The 24,206-nt window shown below is 43.5% G+C and overlaps 1 protein-coding gene across 2 annotated transcripts in view; it reads right to left on the bottom strand.

Moving 5' to 3' along the window:
- Window positions 1-24,206, bottom strand: part of nav1b (neuron navigator 1b) — a 126,958-nt gene that overhangs the window by 28,154 nt on the left and 74,598 nt on the right. For both annotated transcript variants that reach the window (XM_010899261.3, XM_020055711.2), the window contains 3 exons: window positions 9,787-9,928; window positions 5,791-6,100; window positions 20-806 (listed from right to left, as the gene is read on the bottom strand). In XM_010899261.3, the coding sequence (XP_010897563.2) occupies window positions 20-806; window positions 5,791-6,100; window positions 9,787-9,928 (1,239 nt within the window). The remainder of the gene's footprint in view (window positions 1-19; window positions 807-5,790; window positions 6,101-9,786; window positions 9,929-24,206) is intronic.

The following is a 24,206-nucleotide window of genomic DNA, read 5'->3' as shown; positions in this document are numbered from 1 at the left end:
ATCTAAAGGGTGACTGTACCTCTGAGTGGTGGGTGATGAGAGCTCGGGGTATTTGCTGCTACTGGCCCGCCGTAGCCCCTGTAGTTTGGAGCTGGCGTCCCCGACAGAATCACCCTGGCATTCTTCCAGCTTCAAGGAGCCACACAACGATTCCATATCTGACGCCACAGCCTTGGCTTTCGCTCGTTCTTTCTCCTTCTCCCGGTCTGTCTGGTTGACGGGGCCAGTGCTTCCGCGATTTGTACCCTTAGCGCTTCCGCTGCAGGTCTCTTTACCCCTGGCTATGGGCTTCAGGTTGAGCAGGCTCTGGTGGTCCATATTGCTGTTGCTGTTGGCTGACCGGGCCGACCCGGGGCGGCCAATCAGGCTGAGGGTGCTGGACTTGGCGGGACGTGGCAGGCTGCGGTACTGGAGGCTGTTCCGGGCATTTGGCCCTAAGAAGCCCCCCTCCTCGCTACTCGTGGCGTCAAAGCTGTTCTTACGGATGCATCTCCCCCCACCTCCTCCCCCAACTCCGATGGGCTTCACAGGGATGCCGGAGGACTTGGGCATCTTGCCCACGGTGGCAGAGCCACTGGAGATGGTGCTGCCCCCTGCAGTCATGACGGTGGCGGTGCCCGTGGTTGGGGGCTTCTTGTAGCCGAACGAGGCCCCGGCAGACGGCTTGACTAGGCCCGATGGGGGCTTGCGGTGTTCTCTGTGTTCCGGCAGGTGTTCTCTGCCGGCATCGGAGCGCGAGCGCTGTAGACCGGAAGCCTTCAAAGACATCTTTGTTCTGTCCACCGCCTTGTGGTCACTCTTTGGTGCTGCAGACACGGATTAATAGATAGGAGTTCACATGGGATTATACTACAGAGTCATTATCTGACAACTAACAGCTGTTGTGATGACTGCAGCTGAATATCCCCCCTACTGAAAGAGACCAGAAGGGTGATAAAAACAGCCTGGGTGAGGATGATACAGTTGATAACTAATGCTGATGAATCAGAGGAATTGGTTAAACTGGAGGAGCAGAACTGTAAGAGATTTAAAAAAAATTATACTTAGTGCCTGCCAATTTAACAAACTTGATGATTAAATCACATGTATCCCCTTATGACAGGGACAATTTAATGTTTAAACATATAAATTAATTCATATTAAGCCAGTCTGCTTAGGGCCAGCCTGCCGGAACAAGTCTTGTATATGCTTGATAAACTTGACGTCTTATGGTCAACAAACCCCGGTACATACTACCACAACATGGAAAACCTTTTGAGAATTAACTTTAACTTTTGATTATGATTTGACTATTAGATGTTCAATGCTTCTTTTGAATTATACAGCTCCAGAAAAATTAAGAGACCACTGCACCTTTTTCTTTCAAATTAAGAGACCACTGCAAATTGAACACTTCTGTTCCTCACTCAAAACTTTCCTTAACAACTTTTTTGGAAAGGAAAGAAGGTGCAGTGACACTCCCAGCTCTGTGCACATTAGAAGTTCCCCGCCGGAGACCTAGGTTCAATACCCGTCTCTTCCGTTCACCTCTTTGTCTCCACTTCACAATGTCAATAAAAGCCTAGTATAAATCAATACAAATAGTAAGGCAATTGACTGCCCACTCTCCTTAAAAAAGGGAGTTTACATAGACTAAGTGTTGCCCTAAAAAAACACTAAATAATAAATAATCTTCAGAAAATACTTTTTTAAATGCAAACTTAATATCCAAGGCTTTACGATGACATCAGAAAAGTAAAGACATTGAGGAAAAAAGTGAGCTATTTAACATCACAGGATTTTAAAATGTAAGATTGGTGCACAATTTATACTTTAATTTTTTTTTGGAACTAATCCATGGCACTAGGGCTAAATCAAACGAATAAGCATCAAGCATCTGTATTTACTTAAAGACGGTTTAGATGAAGAGAGGCAAGTTACCGACATGAGGCACATTTCAGAGGCACTGCAGATGTGTCTGCCTGAAACAACTGGGCCCTTTACCAAGACTTAAAGAAACGTAGATGACCAATCCTTTTGGTGGGCAAAATCTGTTTGACTTATGGTCAGCGCTTGACTTGGGTTAAAATAAATGCATGAACTGAGAAATTGCACATTAGAAAAATGTGCATCAAAATGTATGTGTTAATAAGGCTTTCATTAAGGTAGCCTATCTCAGACCTCCCAGATGGCTCTTTTGCCTAAAAAAGACAAATGCTGTTTGCCTAAAATTAGAAGTACCGGAACGCCGTTCCGCAACGCTCCAGCCCAAGTCAAACACTGTTTATGGTGCACTGTGGGTTGTGTATTAAATTTTTTTCTGACAAACTAGATAAGTCAATGAAATTGACACAATTTCATTTCCCAGAAAAACACACAAATGTATTGTCCTTGTGTAATGGTCACAAAGTAACACTACACCTCACTATCAGGCAAGAAGTGGAAATGGAGAAAGCAAGTTGACAAACAAAAATACAAACCCAAATAAAATAGCTCCCTGCCTCTTCTGTGTATAAAAGCCTCAAGATGCAATCAGACACAACAGAATATAACTGATTGGAGTGGAAAAGTAAAAAATAAATATGCTCATGCTGTCGTGTGAATTTACCAAGACTGAATTTTTACCCCAGACATTGTTGCCAAAAAACATAACGGACCCTTAGAACCTCCTTGAAATCAGCCACATTAATCAGACATTAAGTGGTAGAAGAGCATTGCAATATATTGCATCAGTCAGGAAATGTAACTGCACTTTCAATGTTTCCCTAATCTTTTAATCATAATTAGCCCGGATTGCGTGGGATTAAAGAACACCTAACACAACACTGCGGTGATCAACTGGATGAGGCACATTATACACGCAATCTGGTGGATTTCATTATTAGCAAGTAAACAGGCTTTAAGCTTGGATAAACGAGATTTGAAATAACATTCCGGATGAGAAGAGTGTTCCAGCACTGTTCCCAGTGCATATGTACTGCTGCAGCATGGGCTCAAATCCCACTCAATGCCGTCCCAGCAAAAATGTATCCACTCCTCTTTCCTGCATATTTCACCACTTCTCTCTTGTAAAGCATGCAAATGCCTGAGAAACCCTCTTAAAAAAACACAAGATAACCAGTATACAAAGAATATTTCATGAAACTATTAAATATATATATATATAATCAGTGAAAGAGCTTGACACAAAGTAAAGTCCTTGATATGTATAAATTGACTTAGTGTAAAGGTTTTTATGGTGTTTTAATACAAGGAAACATAATCATTAAGATGCAAACACACACACACATGGCTGTTTGAAAAGCCATCCTGCAAAGACAACCTTTCTTTGCTGTTTTTAAGTAGGGCCCATAAAAGTTAATGAGATGTCCATAGTCTTCATATTCACATAGTCAAAGATAACGAAAAGCTCACAGACAGGGATTCACTGAAGTTAGTAATCAATTAAACATCCACATAGGATGATGAATCAAGAGAGAATCCCACAAAGACAATCCCTGTTCAGTGTGGGATACACTGTACAGTATAATTTCTCAGTGTTCCACAACAGAACTAAGCTTACAAGGCACACTGGCACAAAGGCCCCTTCTATATATTTCCCTTCGTATCAAGCAGATATCCGCTGACCGTGGCTACTCTCCAAACACACTTGGGTTTCCATGTGGAATCCATTTAGGGGAGGTTATGGATGACAAGGACATATCGCAAAACAAGTTAACAATCATGTTTCCTCCCCAGAAGATGTCACGCCATTTATACATTAACATGCGCTCTGTGTAAATGCATAAAGAAAAAAATACTTCAAAAAAGAATTTGTCTTTCCTATATAGCAGTCATTTGGAATTATGATGGCATGTTAACTCAGACTTCTAAGGAACTTTAACTCCCAACTCTGCAGGCCTGGAGCCAACATGTCTGTGTAGTGTAGTGTATAGACACATGTCTGTGTAGTGTAGTGTATAGACACATGCCTATGTAGTGTAGAGTATAGACACATGCCTGTGTAGTGTAGAGTATAGACACATGCCTGTGTAGTGTAGTGTATAGACACATGTCTGTGCAGTGTATAGACACATGTCTGTGTAGTGTACAGACATGTCTGTGTAGTGTATAGACACCTCTGTGTAGTGTAGTGTATAGACACATGTCTGCAGTGTATAGACATGTCTGTGTAGTGTATAGACATGTCTGTGTAGTGTATAGACACGTCTGTGTAGTGTAGTGTATATACATGTCTGTGTAGTGTATAGACACATATCTATACACTACATGTCTGTGTAGTGTATAGACATGTCTGTGTAGTGTATAGACACGTCTGTGTAGTGTAGTGTATAGACACGTCTGTGTAGTGTATAGACACATGTCTGTGTAGTGTATAGACATGTCTGTGTAGTGTAGTGTAGTGTATAGACACATGCCTGTGTAGTGTAGAGTATTGACACATGCCTGTGTAGTGTAGAGTATAGACACATGCCTGTGTAGTGTAGTGTATAGACACATGTCTGTGCAGTGTATAGACACATGTCTGTGTAGTGTACAGACATGTCTGTGTAGTGTATAGACACCTCTGTGTAGTGTAGTGTATAGACACATGTCTGCAGTGTATAGACATGTCTGTGTAGTGTATAGACATGTCTGTGTAGGGTATAGACACGTCTGTGTAGTGTATAGACACGTCTGTGTAGTGTATAGACACGTCTGTGTAGTGTAGTGTATATACATGTCTGTGTAGTGTATAGACACATATCTATACACTACATGTCTGTGTAGTGTATAGACATGTCTGTGTAGTGTATAGACACGTCTGTGCAGTGTATAGACACACGTCTGTGTAGTGTATATACATGTCTGTGTAGTGTATAGACACATGTCTGTGCAGTGTATAGACACATGTCTGTGTAGTGTATAGACACGTCTGTGTAGTGTATAGACACGTCTGTGTAGTGTATAGACACGTCTGTGTAGTGTATAGACACGTCTGTGTAGTGTATAGACACGTCTGTGTAGTGTATAGACACGTCTGTGTGTAGTGTATAGACACGTCTGTGTAGTATATAGACACATGTCTGTGTAGTGTATAGACACATGTCTGTGTAGTGTATAGACACGTCTGTGTAGTGTATAGACACGTCTGTGTAGTGTATAGACACATGTCTGTGTAGTGTATAGACATGTCTGTGTAGTGTATAGACACATGTCTGTGTAGTGTATAGACACATGTCTGGGTAGTGTATAGACACGTGTCTGAGCAGTGTATAGACACGTCTGTGTAGTGTATAGACACGTCTGTGTAGTGTATAGACACGTCTGTGTGTAGTGTATAGACACGTCTGTGTAGTATATAGACACATGTCTGTGTAGTGTATAGACACATGTCTGTGTAGTGTATAGACACGTCTGTGTAGTGTATAGACACGTCTGTGTAGTGTATAGACACATGTCTGTGTAGTGTATAGACATGTCTGTGTAGTGTATAGACACATGTCTGTGTAGTGTATAGACACATGTCTGGGTAGTGTATAGACACGTGTCTGAGCAGTGTATAGACACGTCTGTGTAGTGTATAGACACGTCTGTGTAGTGTATAGACATGTAGACACATAGAGGCAGCGAGAAAGAGAGAGAAAAGAAAAGATGAGACGAGGAGTGCGATTCAAAGAGGGAACACATGAGTGTGTCTGGGACTGAGAGTTAGAGATTAAGCTAGAAGTGGAAACAGGGAGAGAGTTAGCAAGAAAGAGCAATGTAGAGAGGAAAAATATTTTGAGAGTCAGAGAAATAAAGATATAATCTATTCATATTCAATCTTACCTGCCACTTTCAGGACACTCTGAGAGGTGTGGGTGATGGGTGAGGTCACGCCCACAGGAGGGTTGCGTCCCTTCTTGAAGTTTCCTGGCTGACCCAGGCTCTGGGGCTTCCTCAGCTCTCCCTTCAATCCCATGTCCTCACTGGGGCCTTCCATGGGCCGGGAGGACTTCCTCCATTTGCTGGGGGTCTCTGTCTTGAGGCTGCCTGTCTCGTAGCTTCCCCCATCCATCTTGCGGGATGTCTTTGCGTCCTCACTATACCAGGACAGACCACTCTCCACCAGGGAGCGCTTCTCCGCATCAGTGCGAAGCTGCGTACAAACACGGTGGGGGGGGGGGGGGTTGGACATATGAGGTACTCTGCAACTGAAAGTAGTTATTATATTTATCCTGGCACAAAGGGAAACAAAGGGTTGGTGTCAAATCCAGTTCAGCTTAGTCAAATTATTAGGTTAACTCATAAATTTGCTGAATGAAAATGCAATACTTGTGGGTGAGAGAGCGCCAGATGAGAGCTGCATTTAACTGTTGTTATCTGGTCTGGGTTGAGTCAGTAATCTGTGACGTTCCATCTGTCTGTCTGCATTCCACAGGGAGAGGATGTGGGAGGAACTGATAAGTCTACAATGTGTTTAACACTAGAGACCAAATGCAGTAACTGTATTCTGAATTGTGGAGTCTTCCACCCTAGTGATCGATGCAAATGAGAAGGATGAATCATGGTTGGTCTACTTCCTCGAGTCCCACAAAATACTGGAGCTTGATGGATAATCGGTCTTTGACTGGAATGTTTGACTTTGCATTTTAGAGGTGCATTCCATACTTGTGACAAGCATTTTGGGAGACATGGGAAGTCTTAGCTGATTTGAAAGTGCACTATTCTCCAAATGCCTCAGTCTGGCCTCTCCTGTTTTACCACTGTTTCAATGTCCTCCTCTTGGAAGCATGGGGAAGAAACCGCTGTGGCTGTTTTTGTCCTCAGGCTGCGACCGTTCTACATGAGGACGGCTCTTTATGTTGTCTGCCGGGCAAGCACAATATTAACTGCCCAATTAAACGAGAACCCACTGAGAATCGGTTACGTGACCTTTCCTTGAGATTACGTTCTCCTCAGTTGGCATGACTGGGAGTGGACAGTACGACACAGAACCATCCTGCAGGGCACTGAGTCAACTCTTTGTTGAAGCACCAACAAAGTAATTCATCAGGCCAACGCAGAAACAATGCAGTTTCTACTGGTCGTCACCTGAGAAGTCTTTGTTAACAATCATGAAGCATGAAGCGATACCTGCAGCCCATTCAGGTTCCTCAGGTAGTCTAGCTCCTCCAGGATGGCATATCAATATATGTAATCGCAAGAAGGTTTGCTGTGTCTCCTAGTACAGTCTCACAAGTCTTGTGCGAGGAGGAACAGGAGGAGCATTGACAGAGCCCTACAAAATGACCTCCAGGGGGCTAATGGTGTGAATGTTTCTGACCAAATAGTCAGAAACAGACTCCACGAGGGTGGCATGAGGGCCCAAGATCCTCTAGTGGGACCTGTGCTTGCAGCCCAGCACTGTGCAGCTCGATTGGCATTTGCCAGAGAACAACAGAATTGGCAGGTCTGCCATTGGCGCCAGGTTCACAATGAGCCCATGACAGATGTGAGTCTGGAGACACCGTGGGTAATGTTATGCTGTCTGCAACATCATCCAGCAAGACTGTTTTGGCGGTGGGTCAGTGATGGTCTGGGGAGTATGATGTCAATTCCCTCGATTAGAACTCTAGGAAGTAGAGACAAAATTCTCTTGGCAAAATAAACAGTTTATTTCTTGCAAGGAGATAGGTATCAAAGCTTACTGAGCAAACCGTGAAACCATAACACAGGACAATCATCAGTACTTAATACAGTAAAACGGGTGTGGTAAGGTACTGCACAGCTGTCCTATGTCAACAATACATGTTCCCTTTGTTCCATCAACACCTAGGTTTCACCCAAAAGGGCAGACTGTCCTCGCATCTTATCCCAGGGAATTAAGGACACTGTAGGTAACCGCTTCAACTCAGAAGGGCCACATACCATCTGGACAAAGCACAGATACACCAATGGTAAACAGATAGACAGATTGACAGGGGACCCAATGATCTACTGATACCATTAAGTGATGACCATAAACAAATAACAGATTCCAGATCCCCCTTTCCCAAATTCCTTTTCTTATCTAAACATGGGGACTCAGTGCTTTCCCATTAACTCAATACATTAACCAGTAACTCCTTTATACATTTATAGAATCAAGAATACATCAGTTTAATAAATTCCATGACAGGAGGCATACCCTTGGAGGGTCCACGTGCTAGCCAACAGTACCCTGACTGCTGTTAGGTACCGGGATGAAATCCTAGACCCATTGTCAGTCCTTACACTGGTGTAGTGGGCCCTGGGTTCCTCTTGGTGGAGGACAATGCCCGGCCTCATGTGGCCAGAGTGAGTAGGCAGTTCCTGGATGACGAAGGCATTGATGCCACTGACTGGCCCTCACGTTCCCCAGACCTGAATCCAATTGAGAATCTCTGGGAGGTTATCTATCATTGCCACAGACTGTGGAGCTCACTGATGCTCTGATCCAGGTCTGGGAGGAGATCCCCAGGACACCATCCGCCGTCTCATTAGGAGCATACAAGTGGGGCCATGCACACTACTAAGTCACACTGAGTTGCCGCGATGAAATTCACGCTAGTTGGAACAGCCTGTGATTTCAACTGTTTACTTTGATATTCGGTGTGAGTTTGAATCCAGCCCTCAATCGTTTGGTGATTTTGGTTTCGATTGTCTGTTGCTACGTCCTTTTGTTCTCAACAAATCACACAATGTACATTAAAGATTTTGATTGTAAATATATTTCCTTCATCGAGACCTGATGTGGGATTTAAACGTTCCCTAAATTGTTTTGAGCAGTGTAGAACAACAGAGAAACAAATACATAGTGTTGTTAATGTTTGTAGACATTGGGGAATTCACTGTAGTATATGTAGATGTTACTAGCCAATATTGAGAGCAATGTAGTGTATCTAAATCGAGGACCCTGCAGTGACTTGGGGGTGGAGAGATGGGGTGTGAGTATCGACATTGGGCACAGTGTGTCCTGGCAGAGCTCTTCATAATGTGATATTGAGTCACAGATGGCTCAGGCGGCTGAACTAATCCCCACGCTTCATCACTCTGCTCTCACTTGGACTGGGAGCTCGATAGACAAAGTGTTGCCGCAGTAACATCGGACATGACACGCCGTCTGAGAAAAGCTCTTCGTCAGCGCACGGAGTGACAACCTTTTTACTTGTCACTTCGCAAACAGATACAGATTCATTCTCAACACGTTTGAGGTTGCTGAAAACTGACGTTGATCATTGTGTTGGTGGGCGGGACAGAGAAGTGATACCTAAAGGGCTGCTAGAAGAGCAGTGTTAACATTACCTACCAGAGGTGTTCACTTTCTCTTCCAAACATGTTAAGTCAGAGGAAAGATTTGGCAGTGTCAATTGAAAGACATTTTACAATGCCGCTGACTAGTGGGCGTACATCGACAGACTGTTGCTGTAAACAAGTTTGACTTGTGCACAGTGACTCATCTTTATCCGTGACTGATTGCATGACGCCACAGTGTCTTTCATGTCAACTGTTTCTTCCCCTGAAGAGAGGGAATAACACGCGGCTAGGCAGGCAAAGGAAGAGGGCAATGGGTGCAACATCACTCATAAATTACTAATGTAGACTTTGAAAACAAAGGACATAAAGGGTAACTGTCACTCCATATCACAGGGCGAAAAAGCTGTTCCCTTAGTTCTAACGGAGTATGCCTTTTTTTTTTACTCATAATTCCAGGAAGACTGTGTTAACATGGTAAAAAAATATATGTGTGTTTTTGTGTTTGTGTAGTAGACCCACAATGTTGTAAACAGAAGCATAGCAACCTGGGCGAAAGAGCGTCTGTGATTGATTGAGGCCTTTACCTACCATGACAGAGGAGTTGCGTCTTGAGCCGAGCGGTGTGGTGGGCAGGGAGTTGAGGGAGGAGCTGGCGTTGAACTCCTCCGAGCTCAGGTTGTCTACAGAGCCATCGCTGAGCCCACTGCTGATGGAACTGCTCTCATCCCAACTGCAGAGGTAAGAGGTCAATGGTCACAGTGAAGCACAGCACAAGTCTGTAGAGGGGAACACCGAGTTACTATTTATAAAACGATCAAAGGTGCACTGTTACAGGGAGAGAAGACAGAGTCAGGCCGAAATTGGCAACACCTTCATCCATCTGTCCTCCTAAATGGATACCATGGTAACTGACAGTGGACCAGCTGTTAGATCGGCCAGACATCTCTACCTGCACGTTATACAACCTGGACGTTTTGATTTGCACAGTAGAAATAAGAAGAATTTCACGTGCAACATCGTCTCAGAAAACATGCAGTCCTACAGGAGTTGGTCGGCAAAGTACATTTCCTAAATCAAGTTGACTGGGCGAGGTCAGCGATGGGTCAGGGAGCTGGGATGGAGTGACTGAATGGGGCAGCATGGGAGTTAGAGGAGAGTAGGGAAATTGCAGTGACAGCTGCCTGTGGGTCTGGGCTGCCACTCCGCCACCCGCCCGCCTGGCCCGTCCCGGATCGTCTAGGGACAGATGCTGCTGGAGAGGCTCCTATGCCAGGGTAGGAGGGAGGGAAGCTGGGGACACATGGATGAGCAGTCGCAGTGTGGGACCATATCATGATCTGCTGCTCAGTCGCAAGGAAGCGGGTAATACTTGGACCAAATGCATCCTCTGAACACATTGGAATTGAATTCGGATTTCCCAGTCCAATAGTACAGATCATTGCATTCAATTTAAAAGGGAGGATAGTAGTTGAAAGTATCATAGAGGACAAGCGCTGCTACTTTCTGAGCTTCCGGTTCATCCGGGATCTGTGGCACGTTCCCTTTTTGGGGGAAAAAAACAACACTCGCCATAGACATTCATGTAAAATAGCAGTACAAAACAACACTAATAGAGAACCACCAGAACTGACTCTATTTATAAATGACCAAAAATATATTATGTCAAGTAAATATATGTCCACTATGCCTGCCATAGAACGCACAAGATATATAAAAACTATTAATTTGGACCATCTTAAATCGTGTCCATTCAGTCTCCCAGCATCAGACTGGTGCACTAACCCCACTCTATGGTCAGAGGTGTCCTACCCGGACATCTATTCCTACCTTATTGAGTCTCCAGGTAAGCAAATTACCAGTGAAATAGTTTACTTTTCATTCCTGCTTTACAAATAGTATGCAAGCTAGCAATAGCAACATGCTCTGACAAATAAAGCATAGTAAAGCATAGCACAGCTAGCTATGTTTGCCCGGCCATGTTTAACACCGGTCAGTCTGCAGCTAATACGTTGAGTAGGTGACACTGACAGCAGTACAGCATGACAACAAAAGAAATAGGTGCAAAATGGAATGGCAAGATGGACAAACAACCAACTACACAGCAAATCTTCGGCATAACACTGTTGTAGTCTACGCGGGGGGCAGGTTTGTTTTCCCTCTCAACGAGGCGTGGAGATGAGAGCCTTCTCTGGATGACGTATTATCGGTCTAACGTATAACTTATTGTAACCTTATCTATTTTCAATAATTGTATTTACCTTATTGTAATGAATGGTTCCCCACTGACATTTCTGTACCTTAACAGTTTTGAGTAAATGTGTATGAGACAAATTATTGGCCAGAGGAAGCAGGAGCAGGAAAGCTCTATTGGGTTTAGCGCAAGATAAAACAGCGCAAATTGACAGCAGGACCTTTTAAAATGAAGAGAATGGGTTCCATCTTTACGGTTTCAATAGTAACATCTCAAGAGTGCTGTAATGTTAAGAACCTCTCAGATTTATGTCATTATTATGTTTCCTCTTGTTAGTTTGGCAAGTGTAAGTAGCAATCATCTTCCAGACACACAAATGTGGCAGAGTAAAGGTAGATATTATTAAGACCCTTGGAAAGCTGAGTCATTCCTAAGTTCTCTTCCATTTCTGTGCTGCCCCGCTGAGTTGGAATTGCTCTTTGTGGGCTCCCACTCTACAATTAGCAGGGCGATGGAACATGGAATTGCATATGTAAAAAATGCAGAGACAAAAATGGGCCATACAAGGTCTGAAGGAAAGGAGGCAATTGTATTTAATCACATGGCTAGTGAGTCCAGAAAATGCTATGAAACCTAGAATCTAGCAGTCAGTGGAATACTACTGGATATAATTCCACCCTCTGAAAAGAAAGGCTCCAATAACTGGAGGGGTGAATCCTAATAAGAGCGTTTACGGCATGTAGATTTGCGCCGAAAACGATGGTGTATTAATTGTGTATTTTTTTAGAGGCGTCAATCACCTTAAGTGACTACTTCAATCAAAACGTTTTTTTCTAAATTAAGGGATTTGTTTCCTATCCCTCAACAGGAAGTCATATAAAAGAGACTAGCCATCAATCACACACTGACCTGTTAGCACAAAGACACCCTGTGTTAAGTGATGTTTTAATTTGCAGTTGAGGAACTAAGAGTTTTAAGATCGATCTATTGTCAAATACAACCAACTCTTTGAACACTTCCTTACCAAAACGTAATATCCTTATGACTAGCACAAATATTGTATCCCTCTGACCAAATAGCTTCACGTCTAGCTGACACTGAGAAAAGACATGGCAAAAATTTTAATATTGAGGTAGAGGTTTGTGAAGTTCCATGGCTGAAGTAGATTTCCTAGTCTGTAAACTATGCAGAGGGGACTGAGGTAACCCACATTTGTTGCCACTCTAAGCAGCAATGCCTTAAACATGAAGAAGTCTGTGGCAGCCCTTGAACCATCACAGCTCAGTAGGGATGTTATCACATGGAATAGGACCTCAGCTAACAATAACATGTGTATGATGAGCTGATGATTAAAGGAATGTTCCATTTAACATTGAGGTTAGAACACAGTATTCTCATGCAGACTGGTGAATCCTGGCAATTTTTTTATTACTTGATAAGAAGCACATTTTATGTGAATCAGCAATTTCTTCAAGCCCAATAAAAGTTATTAACCGAGACCCCCCCCCAGATACTCACTGAATCTTAGATGTTTGAATGAGTCACACCTGAGTAAGTATATCTTTGTCAGACGTTTGTCACTAGACACTCATATTGATGTAAACCAGGGTCATTTCTTTGAATATCCCCAAGGGGTGGCAAATCCTGGCTAGACCTTGAGAAAGGGTCCGAATAGACTTAAGGAAGTGTTGGTATAAGAGTCTGCATAGCCTGGAAGAAGGGTCGTGGGGCCAGTACTTTGCTGATAATGCAACATGCCTCCTTTGAGCTTTCATTTGAGAGGTGGAATTCAGACAGGGCAGGGGGGACTGAACCATGTACATACCTCATCCAGTGGGGTGGAAATGAGCCTTTTGTTTTTTGTGGCACTACTCCAAGCTTAGCGGCTGATTTATGCCTTTGTGCTATTATTTGAATTTCTGTCACTGAGAAAATGTTTTGGTTTGAATGAGGGAGGGAAGGATTGTGTGGTAAGGGATGAGGGGAGGTGGAACAATTTGATCTACATTATACACCCCTCCCTTGTGAAGCACAAACTGGGACCAGCTGTGTGCAACAAGATGACTCCAGCTTATTGGAGCCTAAAGTCATTGAGTAAATACTGTAGATTTGCATGAGTCTTCTGACTGAAAGCAGACAGTAGGAATACTAAACCAAACATGGATTTCAGTCAATCAATCACATTATTAGAAGAAAAAAATATCAGAGTGACGGAATAAAATAATAAAAACGTTTTGCACTGTAATTATTTCATCTATATACAGTCGCAAGTACGGAAACAAACCGTTAAATCCATCAGAGAAGGTCAAACACTAGCTGAGACTTTGATGTGATTCCTGCTAGGGTAGCAAGTGGTCCAAATTGGATAAGAAACCAGGCGTCACACATAATAAAACACCACAGGACTTCCTCCAACACACAGGGTTAGATGTCATCTGACCCACTTTAAAACCAAAGCTGCTGCACACTATTAGTGTCCCACTTTTGATGTGTGCTGTGACCTTGATGAAGTTCTTGAAGAAAGGATTATAAACGTTGTGGTTCGAACCCGCAATACTGAGTGGCTTGTATATGAGAATATACACCCTGAGTTTGACTAATACTTGTGTCTAATTGCATTGGTTTATAATAGCAATAGCACCTTTGGGGTTTGTGGTTTAAAGACTGTATACAGGCACTCTGCGTTCATAAGAAAATACCCTATCTATGGTATATTTGCCATAATACCACAACCTTACTGAGGCATATTGTTCCTTACTGCATAATTATTTCTGTCTTCATGTTTTTATGAATTAATGGACATTCATTTAGCTGTTAGACTACAACTGACCATAACATTGCCCAATTATTGCTTAACCCTATCAGTGTGTCCTGCTACCAGTTGCGGAACTAAACAGCCAGATCCGGGGACCAGGTCAGCAGTCCAGATCAAAGAGGCTATTTTAACGACTGACATGACACGCAACCATGGGTACCTGTGTAAAGCGGAGAAACCGGCGCGGACATATTGCCCTACAGATGTTACATGGTAGACAGTATGCAAGATCGAGACCTAGAGTCAAACACTCAAACACATTCTTTGTGCTAAATGAGGTCCAAACTCTAATAAGTTCAACACATGTATTTGTCTGGTTGAGTGATAACAACTAGGATGGCAAACGGCACAGCTAGGCAAAAATCTAGTTCATGACTGTTGGAAGTGCATACCTGCGGCTGAACACGCAAGGAATCTTTAATTACCCAGATAGCTGCGGTCCTGCTGCCACAATTCCATCATGCAGGGTGTTCTTTAAACCAATCCCATAATTGCCTGTGAGGAACAAGTGCCAACTCCCTATCTAACAAGACATCAGTGTTTGCCAAAGTCTAGGGATTTGCTTAAAAAGCACTTGGTTGACTCTAACAGAGTCACTTAGAGTCATTCTGCTGAGGGATCCAGTTTACTGACCCACTAGACACACAGATACATGGCATTGTCAGTATTGTAACCAAATAGTTCATGCTAGCTAGTCATTTTAACAAACAATATTAGCCAGGAAAAAGGATCAATATTTTAAGTTCAATTGGAGAGCTCCTGTCTATAAAGAAAAGCTTAAATTTTCCCTCCAACATGTTCTCTTATTGTACACAAATCAGTTCACATTTTCTATGTATTCATCTTTTTTTGGCAAAAAACATATACACGTGTGTAACTGTATTCATTCTCATCATTTCATCAGGTAGAAAATAGATGTTGAAATTCTAAAACATTATGTAAATCAACATGAGTAAGACTCAAGTTTAATCAGTTTAAAGAGTTTAATCAGAATCCCATAGCTGCAGTACATGAGACAGGCTCTTGTCACCCTTTGCTTAGTGCTTACCTTGGACTCTGAGTAAAATGTCTTGTCCTTCTGGTACTGGGCACTGCCCGCTGTCGCATCGGCTGTACCTTCCCAATTAGCACGCGTCCGCTCATTTTTGTCAATTTGGATGTCAAAGAACACTCATGGATTTGTGTCCCGCACAGTCCATCTAGCCTTTAACAACGCTCAGCGCTCCATTCAAATTCAAATCTTCCCTGCTGCAACCTCCTGTTCCCTGTTCCCCATACAGTAAGGACTGCGAAACGGTTAGGAAACACTCCTCCCCCCCACCAACCTCCCCAGAAAACTCACCCCCTACTCTCCCTCTCTTGATGGCTAACAGCTGTTGCTCAACTGTTTCCAAAAACCACCGCATCTAACCCACATCATATCATCAACACCACCACCATTATGGCTAGTTGAATAAACTAATTGTTCAATTACTCTAAAATGGTTGGCCTCTCTAGGGTTATAGGGATAATATATGTTACAGGACATAATGACAAGAGCTTACATCTAAAGATGACAGTAAATTCAATGAGTTGAACAGTTACAGAATGAAACGAGAAGTTGGGGGTTTTCTGTAGGCTGAATAAAATACTGCCTAGGTTAAAATCATGATGGGTGGGACGTTAATCAATAGAACCTAAGCTCTTATAGGACCCTCTTGGGCTGAGTTGCTCTTCCTCTCTGCTCCACCTCCTGCTAAGCTGGAGTGCTGGAGCGGTAAGAGACACCGCCTAGCTGTCAGTCTTCCAGGAGGCCAGGTTGACTGAATATCCTCCCTGCTTGACCTTCAGTCTGAAGACCACCGGAGAGGAGAGAGAAAAAACAGAGAAACAGCTAATGCTCACGTGCAATGCGAGCGCAGGCTATAGCGGTACGCTAGTACAGTAAATACACAAATTCTGTTGCGCTTAACTAAATGCATATTGCTCTGTAATTTCTTTGAACCCAACTTAGTGTTATTTAATGGCTGAGACCTGGGTGGAAAGCCCATGAAGGGTCCGCGTAGACCAGCGTTTAGTAACTCTGTGAACTAGATGACTCACAACACTCACAAGGCAACCGCATAATCTAAACGGGGCCTCCAGCAGGGCATGAGGAACCATGGAAAATGTTATTCGGGTTCCACCCCTCATTTGTAACAGAGTTTTTGTTAATGTGATGTCATCAGTTCAGAGGAGCATCCCGCCACTCTGGGAGGTGCATCATGTCAGCTAAGGAGTTTCCTCCCTACCCACAGCAGACCAGTCCAGCACATGTCTGAAGACTAAAGGCTAATTGTTTCAATCTGATGGGCGCCGTAAACTGTCTGTGTGTCACGGCTGACGGTCCGATGCGTGGCAATGGCGAAGCGTTGGCTACGGTGTGGACGATCAAAGGAAATCATGTCTCACAGCCAAGGAAGGTGATAGCTTCCCTCAGGAGGCTTGACGGTAGACAGCATAGAAGTTTAAAGCACTGTTTTTTAGAAGGGAAAGTCATAGCTAATTATCACATGAGGCGACCAGCTAGGCATGTACACATAAAGCCTATACTCTTTCCTTATTCATCATAACAGCCTTTGAGGTTTAACAGATGGAAGGGAGTGTCAAAGTGGTCATGGTCCATCCTCCGTAATTTGTTTTTCGTGAATTTGTGTAGCAGATCTTTCGTGTGACCTCACATGATCAGATTGGGTTGTGAGGCAAGAACTACACTGGTCGTTTTTAAAAGCAGGAATTTACGTGCTGAATGACAAACACTGAGCTATTAGATGCACCAATACTCGCCATAAAAAAAAAACAGGTCACATATGCTAAATATTTTGCCACAAAGTCACAAACCCTGTATCTGCTGTTTTGGTTTGTTAACTGGGCCAGACTAAACAGCCTGTGATCTGTTATCAGCTAGTACCAGCCACACAACAGACAATGGGACAATTTCAGCCCAAAGAGAACACAAATGACAGGCCCAAACAGAACAGCTATAATAATGATAACAGAATGAAATACTTATGTCATCCTCTATGCCTCATAGTCATAACCATGATCATTTGATACAAAGGTTTTTAACATAGATTTGCTTTTGTGCTTTGGGTTTATTCAAGTTAGTGAGCCTTTTCCGATTCTTCCCCATTTTCACTAGTTGCTGAACTCATCACTGAAACATATGTGTTGCATTTGTGAACTCATTTCAAAGCCTCTGTTTAAAATGAAAGTCCTCTCCAGCGCACTGTTTACCTGCCTTCTCGAATGGTCAGCAGGACAAAAGGTGTGTGTACATGACCAGTGTACATCACCAGTTCAGACCTGCTAAACAAGCTGTCAAACGTCGTTCACGTAATGTAACCTTGACCAAGCTGTAGATACCAACAAAGCCATAAGCTATTGGCCAAAATATGGCGGGCGTCTAAACAAATGTTTGCCTGGGGTAAAACTCACCATTCAAATGACATAGCGGTATCGGGCGGTTCAAATGATTTCTACAATGGACATGAAGGACCGTGATGAAGGCACACTGTTGGTAGCGGCGGTAAACCGATAACACGTGCACCACTGTCTTCATGGTGGTTAACTGCTGTTGGCTGTGCTGCAGGTTGATGAAAGTGACCAACAGGAAGATACTTTCATATCCTGACCTTCATGGCTGTGGACATTATCTGTTAGTGCCTGTCAGCTCTTTCAGAGGGACCAGTTAAAAGGCAAAGGGCGAAGCTGTGGGGTCTGCTTAATATTACCAAAACTCTGTGTTTGATGTTTCTTTGACATTTGTGGATGGTTTTGTCCTGACAACAAAAGCGGTAGAGCTCTGTCTTCACCACCCTACCTCAGAATCATTCTTTTGATATAAAGCAGCGTCGGCTTTGGCAGAGATAGAAGGCGTTGCCTGCACACTGCAGAACAAAGGAAAATAAAACAGTTCCTCTTCAGCTCAGTCCATGCTAAAAGAAAACCTGTATCCAGTGGCAGTTGTAGTAACTGTCTCCTTCATAATCTGGATGGGCCGTAGCTAACGTGGGGAAAGGTGGCTATAATTCACAGGGACCCTGGTGTGGTAGGGCCCACTGATCGTTTTAATGTTAATGCCTTCTATGAGCTAATGGGCCCGGGCATATATCTTTTCTGAGGGCCCAGGATTCCTGGCCATGGTCCTGGGTATCCTCTGCTCTTTGACAAAACATATCTTGTGACATTCAGAAAGCAGCAGCTACATGAAACAGCTCAATTCAGTAATCCATGTTCCTGAATAACAACACAGTTGACGTTATAGGATCTCAACCCCATAACAACGCCCAATAATAATAATAATAGTGGTGTAGTGACACAATCACTCCAGCAGAAGGCACAATGAGCCCAGTGTGAAGGGGCTTGCTATGGCATGGACAATGGCAGAACAAAGTGGGTGTCACTCTGCTGCATTTCACGGCAAATGTGTCATCAGTTTCCTTCCCGTGTTTTATATGCCTGTTTTGTTATTAAGGATGTTATCATGATAACATTAAGGATGTTATCATGAGAAGAGGCACAAGTCTGTGTGTCAGGACTTACTCTTAAGTAATACAATCTAGATCCATTCCAAAAGAATCTAGGGGGCTTCCCTGAGGATCTAAGTCAGTGTCCACTAGCACACCCTGCTGTTGGCTCAGTATTTCATCTCCCCCCACCCTCTTATTCAATCCATACATAAGAAACAGAGACAGAGGCGCGCTGCTCCACCACAGCACTAATCTCACAATAATGTTCATTTGTATCGAGCTTGACCCCGGCACGGCTAACAGGATTGTGCTGCCGTCAGCAGCCAGGCGGTGCGACACACAAGCTCCGGCAGGAGCGGCAGTGGAACAGTAATGGCTCGGAGATGCATCAGTGAGTCCATCCGAGTCTCTGCGTATCCCTGTGGACATGGACACAGGTAGTCTCAGGCGGAACGGGAGGGTCACTTAAGCAAACTCCGGGACTCCTCGCCATGATACAGTTGTGTGCCCACCCCCAAACTGGCTCAAGTCATGTAATTACTTACCAGGCCATTCTGTTAGGTGATCCTGTAGCTCTGGTTTTCATGGTCATTTATTTTACTGACCTCTCTGTTGCCCACGTGCAGTGTGTGAACGCTTGGCGTGCGTGTGAGAGAAAGAGATAGAGGGCATCCTCAATTCACATGGCCTCCAACATAGGGTGCAGTGATCCTGCCAGCTGAGCCGAGACCCATAAAGGGTTGACCCCTGAGCCATGGTCCTAGTAAACCTAAATCCCTGCAGGGCTTTTGGAAGGGCTAACCAGGCAGGCCCAGACCCAATCACCTTGCACGCTGTTTAATAAATGTCAGGAAGCACTGAGCTAGGCTGCTGAGGAAAGCCAAGCAGGGCATGACTGTGAGGTAGTCCAATATATGCAGGAAAGAGAAATTAAAAGCAGACTGTTTCCCTTCTATATAGACCAGTATCAGATAACTCTGAACCCGAAAGGTTCTTTAATAATCTAACCGAAAAACCGGACTGACCTCAAAAAGAACTAATCGCTCGGTGCTAAGACGCACACACACTCTCGCCTGGTAGACCTATACTTGGAGCAGCTCAATTCCCAACCATGTGCAAAGCTTTTTCACTGTTGCCATGGAAATGACTTTGCCAGGAGTGCGGACTGAAACCCTGGATTAGCTAACATGAAGGAATCCATTATTTTTCTTAGCTGGGTAACAGATAACACATACCTAACAGCCATTTATTTCGTCCAATTCTGAGTAGTGCTACATTTTAGTACGGCATTCTCAATTGCAATCTCTTGGACCCTTGGGTTTTGTTCATCACAATCAGCCCTCGTTATGGAAAGAGGGCGATCATGTTCTAAGGACCTCAATTACAATGCAATAACCTCCTGCAAGTGTTTGCGCCAGGATCATTAGTACTGATAGCTCATCTGAAAACTTCCAACATGGCTGCCGTTGATGGTAAATCTAACAATAGGTTGGAGCCGCAGATTTCTGCCTCCCACTCTCCCCATTCTCTGTTTCATGTCTGCAGAACTATCTGCTCAGTAGGCCAAACAAAATGCAGCCACTTAATCTACTACACACGTACAGCTACAGTACACAGAGCTCCACACACACACACACACACACACAAATTGGCCCTGCATTGAAAGAAACACTCCTTACTACAAGCACAACTGACACGCAGTCAGTGGGCCTGAGGAAGGGTTGCCATGGCAGCCTGTCCTGATCCATGTGCCGCATGATAAGAGGCGTGTTGCTGCACCAGCCTACCCTTGCGTCCGGTCTCACTCCCTCCTCAGAACGCCACGTAGCGTGCACACACCATGTCCACCGCCCTCCGCACCGCCACGTTCCCAAGTACATTATCTAACCCTACTGTACAAAAGCCAGCCAGCCATAGTACTCCCATTGGACACAATCATGTAGGCTACTCTGTGATGCCCATAGGCACTTCCGTAATCGATACCTCAGCATGCAGTCAAGTGCTTTATGACCGGTTCTGTAAACAGACCAGAAACAGAATCCAAATAAAAAAAGCTGACTGATGGTGGTTTTCGGTTGGAGAGTCCAAATAAGCTTTCAGGAACGTTTCAAGTTAATCGATGTCTGCCAGGAAAAAGACAGTAAATCGCGATTAAACAAGAGAGCATTCCATGTGGGCCTCCTTTAGATAATCGACATGTTTGCATGTCATGTTTAAAGTATTAGACAGTTCGCTCTATCAATCAAAGAGTGAATGAGAAAAAAATCCGGATTATTCCCCAGAGAAATGACAGGATTGGATGGGAGAAAGTAGCCATCAGTCTGCAAAAGAACGCTGACGCCACAACTTGCTGGATCCAACTGTGCAACCACATCATGGGAGAAACAGTCTGTTTTACATTTGTAAAGATTACACTGGTGGAACATTAATCATTTCAGGCACGGAACATTACACATATTCAGTAATATTCTATCTACAACGGTAAGAACATGGATAAAATGGATGACAATAGTACAGTACCACACTACTTAGGGTTCGACCAAATATTGTTTAGTTTCAAGATACTGTATACTGAAAATGCTTCACCAATAGAAATCCTTGATCACACTTGCAGGTGTGGTCATGGTGACGTTATTTAGTAAAGCTTATGTGCAGAATGAAAAATTGCAAATTTCACAAGGTTGTAGCTATTTAAGACAACTGTTTTCTTTGCAGATTTCAGAGTGATTTAATACAAATAACTTATCTCATTAACTTACAGAATCAAGAAACCAGGCCGGTTGAATATGCTTAGGGAGATATCCCAGAAGTTGTATATCTCTGTTTCAGACCAAGATAACAGTTGTAACAATATTGGGTAGTTTGATGAGAGTAACTACAGGAATCTGTCATTCTGCCGTGATAAAGACACCACACAGAGTTCAACAGGCTAATGTCATCAAACGGTAAATTCGCCTTCAACCTCACTGAAATGGGGCCTAGTCAAAACATTCAGATGGAAATTGATTTTCTCGAACATGCATTATTTTTGCTCATGGGAAATAGCCTGAGCAGTGTCTCTTGGCATCGTCTTTCTGTCTGAACGTTTAAACCACTCTGAACACACCCCTGTGTGTGTTACACCCTTCCCATCGCTCTCTGTCATCATTACTCTGAGGAATGCCAATGCTCTGTGGCTGTCCCAGTTACCCCAGCGCAAAAGTAGAAACCAGCTGTGGTGATCACATCCAGCCTGCAGTCGCTACATGACTATCAGTTTGATTGTTGTTTGTGTAACGGTACAATCAATAGCCATTAGGCCGCTAACAATGTGCCATAACCCAAAACCCAGAAAAACCATCCACAGCCAGTTGTTCAGAATGTGACCTAACAATTTAAGATAAGAGCATGGTTTGATAACACCTATGACAAATTGCCTCAATTAAAGAGTTAATTCAGGATTTTGTCAATGTGGCTTTTTGTACGGCACTTCCAAGAGCAATTTTCTTTTTGTAAGTCTGTCCATAAAATAAAATAATTTATAGGTAGTTTTGCGGGTCAAGGTAGCAACTGATTACAGGGTAGATTGTAATCGCCTTCAAACTGCATGCAGATACATATAAATGGTATCCATACATTCCACTGACACATCAATGAATAATGGGCCAAAATGTATTCCTTTTGGTCAATTACGTAACATCTTCACAGCCAAACAGGCATCAAAATACAAAGCCTTCAGAACTATGCAGCAGGTGACACTATTGCATTTTACACTATGGGACAAATTTACAATCAACATTCCCATTTTCCCCATGGCAGTTAAACCTACCTTTTCAATATGCTTAACATTATACTATGGCTTCCATTCACTTAGATGAGGAAGTATTAGTGATAATGGTGAAAGAGCTGGGAGAATTGTTCTGTTCCACCACAGTCAGAGCAGGTTGCTATGGCGACGCAGGAGGGGCTTGCACAAATGATCTATTTTCAAGAGACGATAAAGGCTAATGGCTTCCAATGAGATGAAATGTGTCCGTGTGTGTGTTGCAAGTGTCTATATTTCTGTATGTTTGATATTCAGCATGGTGGATTATATTTGGACTGAGTGTACAGTAACTGTCAAATTAAATGAATTAATGATTGCCGTCCTGGACTGTTACTTAACATGCTAATTTATTCAGAAGTAAGCTGACTGAAATGTGTGTTATGGGCAAACTAAAGAATGAGCGGTATACTCCCTTTTTAAGACCCACTAGTGCATATAGCTGCGCACTGGTAGTGCTTCAAAGTACACTACTCTATAAGAGTCTATTTTGACAGTCAGTCCAGCTGAATACCTCAACTCCTACGGGAATCAGGGGTCCATCCGAACCAAGGGCATTTCTCCCTCAACCTAAGAGACAGTGTGCACACAGGATAAGGTTGTCAAGCTGTTATAGCATTCAAGGACAAAAATGCATCCAAGGTCACGTGGCAATTACATGTGTCCTCTCAGGTAGATTTGGTAGTTGCATTCGCATCCATGTTACATTCAGTTTGATTAAATACATTAAGTTGTCACAGAGATCCCCTTATCTCTGCATTTTGGGCAGACCTGAAAACCCGTGGCTCACCGGTGGAGGCAAAGGGTTTGTCATCATGGTCACCTTGAATAGCTCACTAAGGGATTCAGCACGCTAGAGGCCCAGTAATGAGAACGCACTATCAGGCATGTCTACAATCATCAGACATACCATGTCGCTTTTTAACACTGTAGTCTCATTGGCAGAATGGATAGAATATCCAAGTGGGCCAGTGAGCCAGGCAGTCAGTCAGTGCCCCAGAAGCTGCAGAGTAAATCCCAGTACATGTGGAGCAGTGATAAAGCTGCTCGCATCACTAGAGAACTGGCCTGAATTTTGTGCCTCAGCCTATTTTCTGCCAGTTAACTGTGTGTCAACTAGAGAGAGGGAATTAGAGATGTGACACAAAGGAAACGAGGGAAAGAGAGAGGGCAGTAAGAAAGAGGGGCAAAATGAGAAAGACAAAGTACGACTGAAAAGAGTGTTAAATGAAGCATGAAGAAAGAGAATGATGCGCCTCTGCACCTGGCAGTCAAAGAACACTGGCATACAGAACACATCCCGCTCTGTGTCCTTGATGCCTTGGCACACCTTGACCAACATTTTGACGCTCTGTCATGGCTACTGTTACCAAGGCCGGGTTAGTCAGTTAGTAAGGTTTGACTTTGAAAAAAGGAGTTTTGGCAGCGAGGCCCCAGTTATATGAACTCACGGATGAAGTTCTTTTGTCTGTGTCAAGTTTAAGGATATGAAAGGTTGTTTCTTTTTGAGACAATGCTAACTGGCTTAAAAGCGCATTGACTGACTTACATTGACTGGAGGTCTCTGCTAGCAAGCTAGCACATCCCATAGACAGTCACTAAACTGAGGTCCCTGCTAGCATGATAGGACATCCTATAATCATTGACTTAGTTAGCAATTGAACATAACCTTTTTTTAAATGCATGCAGATATATAACAAACGTAAATGC

This window comes from Esox lucius, chromosome 17 (genome assembly GCF_011004845.1).
Source record: "Esox lucius isolate fEsoLuc1 chromosome 17, fEsoLuc1.pri, whole genome shotgun sequence".
In the NCBI taxonomy this organism is placed as follows: domain Eukaryota; kingdom Metazoa; phylum Chordata; class Actinopteri; order Esociformes; family Esocidae; genus Esox; species Esox lucius.
This window is presented reverse-complemented; position numbering and strand designations above follow the sequence as displayed.